The sequence below is a fragment of the Acomys minous genome (assembly GCF_964271855.1).
Source record: "Acomys minous genome assembly, chromosome: 8".
Taxonomy (NCBI): Eukaryota; Metazoa; Chordata; class Mammalia; order Rodentia; family Muridae; genus Acomys; species Acomys minous.
Genome location: NC_140489.1, coordinates 51,591,741 through 51,604,941, shown reverse-complemented (window position 1 = coordinate 51,604,941; position 13,201 = coordinate 51,591,741). Strand labels below are relative to the sequence as shown.

Sequence of the window (13,201 nt, the reverse complement as noted above, 5' to 3'; positions counted from 1 at the left end):
GGCTCACAACCATCTATAATGTGATCTGATGCATACTGTATACATAATAAATAAATCATTAAAAAAATAAAATAACGGATTGCCATTTCTAACTCAGAAGACTGCATTTTCCTCAGCATAAATGGAGAAAAATATTAATTAACTAACTCTATCTTTTGCTTCTACTCTCACCTTCAGGTTTAAATATTCTATAATGTCAGAGGCAGGTGGATCTCTAAGTTCAAAGCCAGCCTGGTCTACAAAGCAAGTCCAAGACAGCTGAGGCTACACAGAGAAACCCTGTCTCAAAAACAAAAACAAACAAAAAGAACACTATATATATTCAATCATGTTAAGGTCACAAGCCATGAGATTTCAAAGTTATGTATCTTAACATTGTAAGTGGTATCACATTAGCAGTGATACCTCATCATTGGAAGCAAAGTAAAAACCACCTTCTATTACTTGGCTGGAAACATGTAGCCAGAGATGACCTTAAGCTCCTGATTCTCCAAACACCACAGACAAGCGCCCCCACGCCAGGTTTTAGATTGCGTTTAAACCGGAGCGGGAGAAGGAAAGGTAACAAAACGAAAACAAATCAAAGCCACAAAAACTTGCTAAGGAGACTAAATCCAGGAAGCCCCATCCTGGGACGCGTAGGCAACACGCATGCGTCTCAGCAAGCTTCCGGGATGGCAACCAATCATATTCCCTCCGCCAGCTCGGCGGCTTCTTCAACCCGACCAGCTGCGGACGGTCCCGCCCCCGGGTTCGACTGTGTAGCTGGCGGGAGACTGATGGGCGTCCGAGCCGGAGCGGTTGCGCTGCCCGTCCGGTGGCTTCCTCTGCGGAGTTTGGTTGTCGGTGGGAACCATGAGCGGACGACAGAGAACGCTCTTCCAGACGTGGGGCCCGAGCCTCGTGCGAGGCGCCGGCGGTCCGGGCTGCGGCCAGGCGTGCTCGCCCGCAGCGGCGGAGGCGCTGCTGCCGGAGGAGGAGGAGGAGGAGGACGACGAGGTGCTGCTGGCGGCGGCGTACGAGGCGGAGCGGCAGCTGGATCCTGGGGACGGCGGCTTCTGCGCGGCTGCGGGCGATCTGTGGATCTACCCCACCAATTGCCCGGTGCGCGACTACCAACTGCACATCTCCCGGACAGCGCTATTCTGCAACACCCTGGTGTGCCTGCCCACCGGGCTGGGGAAGACCTTTATTGCCGCCGTGGTCATGTATAATTTTTACCGCTGGTTCCCTTCCGGCAAGGTGGTCTTCATGGCACCCACGAAACCCCTGGTGACACAGCAGATGGAAGCCTGCTTTCACGTGATGGGCATTCCGCAGTCTCACATGGCTGAAATGACAGGTATCTGAGAAAAACTAAGCTCCCTGGGAAGGGCTCTTGTGGAAGTAACTATGCAGGAGGAAGAATGCCCCGGTGCAAATATGTTTATCTTGCATTCTTTCCCATAAAACATTGTCTGTCGGTACCAAAGCCAAGTCTGATGCGTATAGATTTGCTCTAGTTACCTGCAGAGATATCTTGTAAATTGCTAGTGTTTTGAAACAATTGTGTATGTCTTGAACATATTTCTTGTCATCCTTCCCAAGAAGGACTACCCTGTTGAACTTGCTTCTCAGATCTTATGTTCTTTCTGTTGCAGTTATTTTACCAGTATGGCCTAATAATGTTTATTATTAGGCCTATAATTATTATTATGACGGTATTTTCTAACCTGCTAGCTATCAATCAAGACACAGACAGCTGTTATATTTTAAAATAGCCTTAGTTAACCTGGAGCAGGGCAGATATTAATCCCCTAAACTAGTTCCCAGAGTAGGGCAGGTATAGGGTATACCATCTGCTTCTAATAATTTCTGCCAAGCTACCTTAAAGACATTGCAATTACAGTCTTAAATGAGAGTCAGCTTTGACCCTTGGAGCATCAGAGCTCCAAAATGTAGCATTACAGCTAATTGTCCAATTGTTCTCCCCTTAAGTAGAGTCCCAGAGCAGGAATGTCTTCAGAAAGTAAGCCAGACTAATTTATACTTATTTATACTCTACAGATGATGGTCCAAAGTTTCTGAATGTCTTGGTGTATGTTTCTTCCATTTCATTTTGAGTCGGGGGTCTTGCTTTATAGCCCTGGCTAGCCTGGACCTCAGTATGTAAAACAGGCAAGCCTTGAACTTAGGGTTGTCCTTCCACCTCAAGCTCCAGAGTGCTGGCAGGGGATACAGGGGACTGCCACCACACCCTGCTCCATTGTCACTTTTAAAAAATTATTTATTTATTTGTTGTATGTGAGTGCTTTATTTGCAGAAGAGAGGGCATCAGATGACATTATAGATGGTTGTGAGCTACCATGTGGTTGTTGGGAATTGAACTCAGGACTCCTGGAAGAGCAGGCGGCGCTCTTAACCACTGAGCCATCTCTCCACTGTTACTTTTATTCACAGGTTCAACTCAAGCTCTCAACAGGAAGGAGATATGGTGCGGCAAGAGAGTCCTTTTTCTTACACCTCAGGTCATGGTAAATGACCTGACTAGAGGGGCTTGTCCTGCTGCCCATGTAAAATGTCTTGTGATAGATGAAGCTCATAAGGCTCTTGGGAACTACGCTTACTGCCAGGTAATTATTTTCTCAAATAGTGTTTTGTTGGTTTTTTGGGGGGTCGGGTGGGCAAAGGTCTCAGTGATGGAAACTGTTGCTACTGTGATTATAAAAGCATCATGTTCACTGTCAGAACCCATGGTGATGGGAAGTGGATATTCCGTTGTCCTTTCAGATCTGTGTCTGCTGCTTTTTTTTTTTTTTTTGTCTTTTCCTTTCTCTCACCTGCCCCCCCTATGTTTTTTTAATATATTTTATTAGTTTATTCATATCACATCTCAATTGTTATCCCATCCCTTGTATCCTCCCATTTGTTTTGTTTTTTTTGAGACAGAATCTTGCTGTGTAGCTTTTCTAGCCTGGAACTCACTTTGTAGACCAGGCTGGCCTCGAACTTGAAGAGCTCTGCCTGCCTTTGCTAGGAATAACAGTAAAGTATGTGCCACACCATCCAGCCCTCTGCTGACTCCCTAACTTTAGCAAGGCCATTAATGTCAGATGGGTGTTATGTTTCTTGGTGGCTTCCTTCCCGATAAGGACTTCCCAGATTAAGAATGCTCTTCTGGGGCCGGGCGTGGTGGCGCACGCCTTTAATCCCAGCACTCGGGAGGCAGAGGCAGGCGGATCGCTGTGAGTTCGAGGCCAGCCTGAGTCCTGGACAGTCAAGACTACACAGAGAAACCCTGTTTCAAAAAAAAAAAAAAAAAAAAAGAATGCTCTTCTGTAGCAATTATCTAAAGACAGGATATTTGCATTCTTACATAAAAGGCTGCATTGACACTTGGGCCTCATCACAGATCCAAAACGAAACATTCCAGCGAACTTTCAAATTGTTCTCTCCTTAAATAGAGTACCTGGCACAAAAGCAAGCAGGCAAGATTGTTTACTTATAGTCTACAGATGAGGCTGGTCTTAGTTTAGGCAATAATTTAAAGTAGGACCTAGGTGGAATTTGGGATGTAATAGTCCCTACTTTGGAAGTGGATGTATTGCACCATTGTTTGGCACTTGAGCTAGATGACCAACACTTGTCACTATTGTGTTGGTGTAAGTGGCATACTATATAAAACACTTCTAACTGCGTCTTCCACGCGAGTACTCTAAAGAGTAGAAGCAATTGGGTTTGGTCACGGAAGCCATTCATTTCCTTACACTCACTGGAAATGATCCACTCCTTCCCTCTTCCATTAAAGCACATGGCCTCTTCTGTTCTACCTCAGTATTTGTCATAAAAGCAGTTTTTTTTAAATTTACTTTTAGCTGGGTGTATATGCTCATGAGTGGGTAGGTTTGCGCTCCTATGAGGAAGGGGCCTTGAGAGTGTAGAGTAGGCGGTAGAGCCAGAGCTCTAGGCAGCCACCATGGGGTTGGGACAAAACTCGGGATCTCTACAAAAGCAGCATGTACCCTTAACTGCTGGCCTATCTTTCCTGCCCAATTAGCCTTTTAAAGGGGTCCAGTTTGGAGGTATCTGGTGCTATTGTTACTATGGAGATAAGATCTCTTTTTTGAGGTTGGCCTCTGACTTGGGATACTCCTGACAACCTGTAGGTGCATGCCGTGGTAGCCGGTGTCTGGAGATGTGGAATATCCACTGTGCAGTAGGTAATGAGGAGGCTGTGCCTCAGTGGAGTTTTGAACTCTGAGGACGGACTTGTGCAGATACTGTGTAGTGTAGAAAACAGAGTTGCTGAAGCTGGTGAGCTTACGGAAAGTGGCGATACCAGGTTGAGGTAGAGAGGAGGACTAGAAGAGATAGAAAGGAAGCCAAAGACGGGGGGTTCACTGCCAGCTTATGGCTTAGTGTTGTTATTGTATTACTCTGTATTACTCTAAGGAGAATTCTTTGATTATTTATCTCTTCATTTATTCACTTCTTTATTTATTTTAGTTTTTTGAGACATGGTTTCTCTGTATAGCCCTGGCTGTCCTGGAACTTGATTTGTAGACCAGGCTGGCCTTGAATGCATAGATCCACTTACTTCTGCCTCCTGAGTGCTGGGTTTAGAGGTGCCTGGCTGCCCTTAAACTCTTGGCAGTCAGTCCTCCTGCCTCAGCCTCCCAAGGGCTGGTATTATAGCCATGAGCAACACAGCGGCTCGCTTCTCATGTATGATAGTTTGGTAGATGTGCTTGTACTCCGTGTATGTAACACAGAAGGTTACTTGACCCAAGACCTCTTCATTGTCCAAAAGAACCCTTTGCATCCTAGCTCTCATACAGCAATTTCTTTATTTACCTGAAGGACGGGGGCATGGAACTCAGGCCTCAGCATGCTGGACAGCCAGCCTACTACTGAACTTCATCTCCATCCCTGATAACTTTAACTTATATTTTTTGTTGTTATTTTTCTCATTTGGAGACAAGGTCTTGCTTATGTAGTCCAGACTATCCTGGAGAGCTGAGGCTGCAGGTTCCCACCTTACTAATCCGAAAAAGGACTTCCCCCTCTGCCTCCCCCCCCCACCCCCCTACCCCGCCCCCAGATAGGGTTTCTCTTTGTATCCTTGGCTGTCCTGGGCTCACTTTGTAAACCAGGCTGTCTTCAAACTCACAGGATCCGCCTGCCTCTGCCTCCTAAGTGCTGGGATTAGAGGCGTTTGCCATAACCCCCGGCTTTAAAAAGGATTTTTAAAAAAGCAGCAATCCAAAAAGTGCTTCTCAGTCCATGAGTGGCAACCCTTCTGGGTGGGGGAGTTGACCAACCCTTTCACAGGGGTTACCTAAGACCATAGGAAAACACAGACAGTTACACCATGACTCATCCCAGTAGCAAAATTACAGTTATGAGGTAGCTACAAAAATGATTTCATAGTTGGCGTTCACAACATGAGGAACCGTCTTGAAGCGTGGCAGCATTGGGAAGGCTGAGAACAGCTGGCTCATATCTTCCTTGCTGCAACCACGCCTTTGCTTTCCGTCCTTGTACATCATCTGAGGGTATCACTTCTAGCGCTCTGCCGGTTAGTTTTTCAGAGTCATCTGGGAAGAAGGAATCTCAGCGGAGGAATTGTCCCTATAGGGTGGGCCTATGGACAAGTCTGTGGGTCATTTTCTTGATTAGAGTTTAGAGTGCCGTGGCCAGCCCACTGCGAGTGCTGCCTCCCAAGCATGAGAAATTAAGCCTCACAAGCTAGTGAGCAGCATCCCTCCGTGGCTGGCTAGTGAGCAGCATCCCTCCGTGGTCGGCTAGTGAGCAGCATCCCTCCGTGGCTGGCTAGTGAGCAGCATCCCTCCGTGGCTGGCTAGTGAGCAGCATCCCTCCGTGGCTGGCTAGTGAGCAGCATCCCTCCGTGGCTGGCTAGTGAGCAGCATCCCTCCGTGGTCACTGCTTCGATGTTGGCTCTGATTTCCATCACTTCACCCACTAACTGTAACTCCCCGAAGTTACTTTTACTTAGCGTTTCATCACAGCAACAGAAAGCAAACTAGAAGAAACACTGCGATGAAAGTGGTTATTAAGAATATTTTATCAGTTCTGGTTTTCCCTTCCGTTTCTGTTTCTGTACCTCACTCGGTAGGTAGCACAGGCTGCCTTAAAACTCATGTAGCCCAGGCCAGTCTTGATTTTTTGGCAGTTCTCCTATTTAAGCCTCTGTGAGTGCTATGATTACTGGTATGCCCCACCATGTCTAGCTTTATTCTTTTTGGGGGAAGGGGGTGACAAGACAGGGTTTCTTTGTGTGGCTCTGGCTCTCCTGGAACTGGATCTGTAGACCAGGCTGGTCTTGAATTCACAGACATCCATCTGCCTTTGCCTCCTGAGTGCTGGGATTAAAAGCATGTGCCACCACACTTGGTTGATGTCTAGCATCTTTAAAAAAAATACCCATATAATGTTTTGAGCATTAGCCAAGATTCCATGTGTTATTAAATATGAATCACTTATTTATACGTGAGATGATTGGTGGCAGTTTCATATACCAGACTGTCATTCATCAATGGAGGACTAGCCATAGTAGACCAGACATAACTGCCTTGTTTAACTGGACGAATGACTCTTCTTTTCACATTGAGCAGATGAAAGTAAAGCACTTTTTGTTATTGTTGTTGTTTTAAGGTTGTAAGGGAACTGGTCAAATACACAAATCACTTTCGAATCTTGGCTCTTAGTGCCACACCAGGTAGTGATATCAAGGTAAGTACCATGACTTTCTGTTTGTCTGTTTTTAAAGATTTATTTATTTATTAAGTATACAGTGTTTTGCCTGCATGTACAGCAGAAGAGGGCACAGGATCTCTTTGTAGATAGTTGTGAGCCACCATGTGGTTGCTGGTAATTGAACTCAGAACCTTTGGAAGAGCAAATAGTGCTTTTAACCTCTAAGCCGTCTCTCCAGCCTCTGACTTTCTATTTTTACTTGGAAGAAAATGCACATAGGGCCAGATCAGTTTTCCATTTTAGCGTTTACCTGGTTTGATTTGAGGACTGTGGCATTTCTACAATTGCAGAAGTTTCTTTGCATTAATAGCATCTGTCCCTCCCTCTTTCCTCCCCCTTCCCCTCCCCCACCCCGCTTTTTGTGAGACAGGTTCTGGTCATGTTACCAGGCCGGCTTTCATCTTGCTCAAGGGATCATCGTCCCTTAGCCTTGAGCTTGGTTAGGACTGAGACCTTGAGCCCCAGCAACAGTAGGTGGTCTGGACCTTGAGTCCAGAGGCCTAAGTAAGCATGGTAGGTCACTGCTTTTCTGCCTGGCTGTGTTTCTAACCACTTTTTGATATTTATTGAGCCATAGTCTTGCTAAGTAGCCCAGGCTGGCCCAATCCTTGTTTCACCCTCCTGAGCTTCTCAGGTTACAGGCCTGTACCACCTTGCCTAACTATGTATTTTGTTTGTTTGCTTGATTTTAGTTTTGTTTTTTCACTATTTTTGGCATCAAGATAATTTGTAAAGACTGAAATGTTTATATGACTTTCACCTTGCTTGCCCTGATGTTAACATTGATAAAAACCTACAAATTTAAACCATAATATAAAAATTGACAAATTAAAAGTACTCTACAGATCTTAATTTTTCCAGTGTGCCCGCCCCCAATACACGACTGCATGTTACTTTGCACTCTGGGTTGTGGTCTAGGATCCACATTACAGTTAGACACCATGTCTCTTCGAGGCTGCGACAGTTGTTCAGTCTTGTCCCCCACAATCGGATGCTTTTCAAGAGTAGACATGCATTACTTTTGTAGATTATCACTCAATTTGGGTTTGTCTGGTGCATTTATGATGTAGTGATACTACTGGTTTTTTGCAAGACTGTTCTAGAAATGGCGTAGGGTGTTTTCAGCGTAGTCTAGCAAAGAATGCATGCTACTGATTGGATTGGTTAAAGTGGTATGATGTCGTTTTCTGCATTGTAAACTCAACCTGTCTAATCTTCTGGAGGAAAGTCACTGAAAGTGTGCACACATCCTATTTCAGCACCTAATCATAGTTTCAGCTGCGGCAGTTTTGTTTGTTTGTTTGTTTTGTTTTTGTATTTTGTTTTGTTTTGTTTTATTTTTTTGAGACAAGATTTCTCTGTGTAGCTCTGGCTGTCTTGGCTTTGTAGACCAGGCTCTAATTCACAGAGATCTGCTTGCCTCTGCCTCCTGAGCTGGAGTTAAAGGTGTGCGCCACCACCGTTGCCATGAGCAGCAGCAGCAGCAGCAGCAGCAGCAGCAGCAGCAGCAGAGCAGCAGCCTTAATTTTATGAAATGACTATAAATGTAGTGCTCAGATCCATGGGCCTCATACAGTGAGTATAGTGGGTGCATTTGGCACTATGCTAGGTTTTGTATACACAAAGGTAATTGAGAAGAGATTCTGCTTTTGAAATAGTATTTTATTATTTTATATTATATGAATGCTTTATGTCTGTGTACCATGTGCATACCTCATGCCAGAGGAGGCCAGAAGAGGGTGTCAGATCCTCTGGAACTGGAGTTTCAGACAGTTGTAAGCTCTCATGTTAGTGCTGGGAACTGACTTTGGGTCCTTGCAAGAGCCATCTCTCCAGACCTTAAGATGCGGCTTTTCCCTCAGAATATTTTTTAGGTTAAGCTAAGTCAGAATTCCTTCCGTTTTGTTTTGTGTTTGTGAGTTAGAGTCTCACTTTGTAGCTCAAGTCTAGGTTGAAACTTGGGGCTCTGCCAGCCATGCAGTTGCATCCCACAAGACGGGGCTTTTTTCTTTTCATTTTAATTATTAATCATTGGGTCTGTGCTGTAGTCTTCTGATGTAGTAGTTCTAAGTCCCACTGTAAGCTCTAAGTAAGTGCCATTTACCTCAGAAAGGTATTACATCACATATCTACTTATTTATTATTGTATCATTATATTTTGGTTTTAGTTTTTTCAAGACAGGGTTTCTCTGTGTAGCCTTGGCTGGCCTGGACTCACTTTGTAGACCAGGATGGCCTCGAACTCATAGAGATCCATCTGCCTCTGCCTCCCTGAGTGCTGGGATTACAGGTGTGCACCACTGAGCCTGACATATCGGTATGTTTTTGATGTTTGGTCCTATGATGTGTAGCTCAGGCTAGCTTCAGAGTTATAATTGAGCATATACTTCACTGGTTCTGCATAGGCTGTGCAACAGGTGATTACTAACCTGCTAATTGGGAAGATAGAGCTTCGTTCTGAGGATTCTCCAGACATTTTGCCTTATTCTCATGAGAGACGAGTTGAGAAGCTTGTTGTTCCCCTTGGGGAAGAACTTGGAGCCATCCAAAAGACATACATCCAGGTAAGCCATTTTCATCAGTTTGGGGTTTTGATAAATAAACAGGTAATAGAATTATTTCAGTTCGAGTATAGTAGAGTATATATGCAGTATTTCATTTCATATAATTTTAAAGTTGAAAAACATCTCTGAAATTGAAACTTTTGGGGTCAGTCAGCCCTATTTTCATATGTACTAAACCATTTGTTATTTACTGAAATGGGCCATTTATAAGACAAATTAATAGCCTTAAGGCGGATATGATACTGCTCGGATTACTACTGTGTGCCTAAACAGCACATATCTAGACAATTCTGGGATTTTTTTTTCTTCAGTAAAACAGATGTAACCTTGACTTGCACCTGCTTTTCCCATCCTCTTGAGTATTAAAGTTATAGGAATTGTGGGAGGAAATGGCATAGGTGAGAGAAGAATGAAACTCGGTTCAGCCCAAGTTTAGGAACTGGTGCTGGGCCAAGACTTCAAGAGTCTGGCCCATTTATTTTTGCCATATTTAAAAATAGCATAATTGTAGGAAAAAGTTTTCAGATAATCATTAGCTCAACTCCATGAATTTAACAAAGCTTAAGACATGTCAACATCGAAGCTCTTTACAGGCTACATATGGCTTCATCCATAAGATGGGTTCTTGTTGACTTCGAAACAGTGCTTCAGACAAGGGTCCAGGGAGTGACTGAGGTAACCATCATTCCTGTCCCTAAGATAACGTAGAAGTCGCTCAGGCTGGTATAAAGTACAGATGATATTTCTCACAAGGATGAGGTTTATGACCTAGAAGTAATGTTCCAGATTTTAGGGGAAAGTGTCTGGGATAAGTAAACATAAATTCGGGGAGATAAAGATGGAGACCACCTTGTCAAACAGCTAAGGATTACTAGGTTGTAAACTACATTTCCCCCAGCATTCCAGGAGAACAACCAGCCATCTCCCTCTGGAGAGATCAGCTGTGTGTTTTACTTTTCCTGGCTGCTCCACTGCTTATCTGTGTGTACAAGGACCTTTTTGTCCTCTACAAGGAATGTGGCAACATTCCCGGTGAGTGTGTGCATGCATACGTATGTATTGCATGCATACACGTGTATTCCTAAATGTATAAAAACATCCTGCTCAGTCCGTATGGTTTTACTTATGGTGGTATGTATGTATGTTTCAGAGCTGACTGTTACACACTGAATAAGCAGTTGGTGTGCTCTTCCCTAGGGAAGATAATGTCCATTGCTCTCAGCATTCCTTAGTTGCCTGTAGTTCTTTGTCTAGGGTTGAGACCTCATGAACCTTTGAGCTACAGTATGCATGCATATATATGCAGCATTGCTCACAACTGTGGCTCTGGATTTTCACAAAGTGAACACATCCATAATTTAGCCGAAGCTTCCTTTTGTTTTTGAGATAAGATCTCTCTATGTAGCCCTGGCTACATAACTTGCTATGTAGACCAGGCTGACTTTGAACTCAGACATCTTTCCCACTCCTGCCTCTTGAGTGCTCGCAGAAGTCTCTTTATAATATTCTTTTTTTGTTGTTGTTTTGGTTTTTTTTGTTTTTTTGTTTTTCGAGATAGGGTTTCTCTGTGTTGCCTTGGCTGTCCAGGACTTGCTCTGTAGACGAGGCTGGCCTCGAACTCACAGTGATCCACCTGCCTCTGCCTCCCGAGTGCTGGGATTAAAGGTGTGCGCCACCACGCCCGGCTCTTTATAATATTCTTACAGTATGATTCTCAAATGGAAATTATTGTCCCCATCAAGCGACAACTGACAGTGCCTTGACAGTTTGTGGTGGTTTTAACTGGGAGCAGGGGCAAGGGAGAAAGGGGCCTAGTGTAGACTTTCTACTACTCTATTGTATTGGGGCCAGGAAGTGACTGACATCCATCCTGCAGTGGACCGAATAGCCCACCCACAAGCAATTCTCTGGCCCATTTACCACATGCTGGTATTGCAGCCATTGAGAAACTGCTAGAGTTTTACTTTTTTTTTTTTGGCGCTTCTGTTTGTCTCACAGGAGAACCATGTGTTTTCAAAGCTTCCTTCATCCTTGTGGATTAAAGGTGGTTTCCATTTCTGATAGAAGGGATAAAGTTCCTCATTCCTCAAATTTGGGCTTGCCCTGATTTAGAAATAAGCTAGAAGGCCAGGCATGGTCACACATACCTTTACTCCTAGCACTTGGGAGGCAAAGGCAGGCACATCTCTGTGAATTTGAGGCCAGTTTGGTTTACATAACATGTTCAGGGCCAGCCAGAACTACATCCTTAGAATCTGTCTAAGAAAGGGGGAAGGGAGGAAGGAAAAAATAGGGTTGGGGATGTCGTTCAGTGGTAGAGCACTTGCCTGTGTCTGCCTTTTGTAAGACTTTGGGAAGCCCCCAGTGCTGAAAAAGAAATGAAAAAGAGCAAATATGGTGTTAAATTGTAGTTGAATATCTTTGAATATATGCTTCTGCTGAGTCTTAGGAGGATGGTGTCTGGATATAAATGCCAATACTTTGGGACTTTGATGTCTTGGGTTTATTTATACATTAATTTCATACTATATCTTATTAAATATTAAACTTTTATTATATGATAAAGTCATTATATTTGAAAACAGACTCAAAGGTAAACTTGAACTAAATTTCTTTTAAATTTGCAGATTTTGGAAACATTTGCCAGTTCTTTGATTCAGAGAAATGTTTTGATGAAAAGAGACATTCCCAATCTAACAAAATACCAGCTAATTCTGGCAAGAGATCAATTTAGGAAAAACCCATCCCCAAATATTGTGGTACGTATTTTTAAATACATTTTGGTGACTGGTTAAGTTTTTACTCAGCGCCTGGTAAAAACTAAACAGTAATTTCTTAGGTATATATTAATTATTTAATAAGAGTTTACATACAACTTATTGTAGGTGTGGTGATTCACATTGGTAATTCTCCTTTTTTTTGTTTTTTTTGTTTGTTTGTATGTTTTTTTGTTTTTTTGGGTTTTTTTTTCGAGACAGGGTTTCTCTGTGTAACAGAGCCCTGGCTATCCTGGACTCATTTTTGTGGACCAGGCTGGCCTTGAACTCAGAGATCCACCCACCTGCCTCTGCCTCCTGAGTGCTGAGATTACAGGCGTGCATGCGCACCACGTCCAGCTCCATTTGTAATTCCTGCACTTCGGAAGCTGAGGTGAGAGGAGTGCTCTCAGTTCAAGAATGAACAGCTTGGGCTACAGTGTGAGGCTGTATCTCAGACAAAAGAAGCAGAGGCAGGGGGATGACTCAGCAGCTCAAAGCACTTGCTACCAAATTCATGACCTGAGTTCACTTATGGAGACCCATGTGACAGAAGCAAGATTTGACCTTTGGCCTCCTTGTGCGTGGCACGTCACAGATGTCCCCATACGTACACATGATAAATAAATGTGATAAAGGCGTTTAAAAAAAAGAATTTAGGTATGGTTTATATAATTTATGATTTAGTTAATTCATAAGTGTGTTAGTTTGTGTACCTGTGCCCCAGCTCTCATGGTGGTTAGAGAACAGCATTCGGGAATCTGTTCCCACTCTCTGCACTGAGAGCTGGGGTCATTTTGTTTATGCTGCTGCCTTGCATGCTCCAGGTTAGCTGGGCCACCAGTCTCCTCCCATTTGCCTATAGGAGTGCTAGGAATAAAACTGTGCCACATCACAGTCCAGTTTTTTTTCATCTGTTTGTTTATTTTTGAGGCAGAGTCTCAACTATATAACACTGGCTGGCCCTTAACTCAGTATGTAGACCAGGCTAGCCTTGACCTCACACAGACCTTTCTGCCTCTGCTGAGATTAAAGGTATACGTCGCCATGCCACGCTCATATCTGTTCAGGGGACCAAGCTTGAATCATCAGACTTGTGTGAGGAAAGCTCACCTATCTCTTAAC

At 43.9% G+C, this 13,201-nt stretch overlaps 1 protein-coding gene across 2 annotated transcripts in view; it reads left to right on the top strand.

The window, feature by feature from the left end:
- Window positions 1-692: 692 nt before the first annotated feature.
- The window catches only part of FANCM (FA complementation group M), a 51,864-nt gene continuing 39,355 nt past the window's right edge, over window positions 693-13,201 (top strand). For both annotated transcript variants that reach the window (XM_084793709.1, XM_084793708.1), the window contains exons 1-5: window positions 693-1,342; window positions 2,440-2,612; window positions 6,655-6,732; window positions 9,162-9,320; window positions 11,948-12,079. In XM_084793709.1, coding sequence (XP_084649835.1) covers window positions 856-1,342; window positions 2,440-2,612; window positions 6,655-6,732; window positions 9,162-9,320; window positions 11,948-12,079 — 1,029 coding nt within the window. In that variant the 5' untranslated portion in view covers window positions 693-855. The remainder of the gene's footprint in view (window positions 1,343-2,439; window positions 2,613-6,654; window positions 6,733-9,161; window positions 9,321-11,947; window positions 12,080-13,201) is intronic.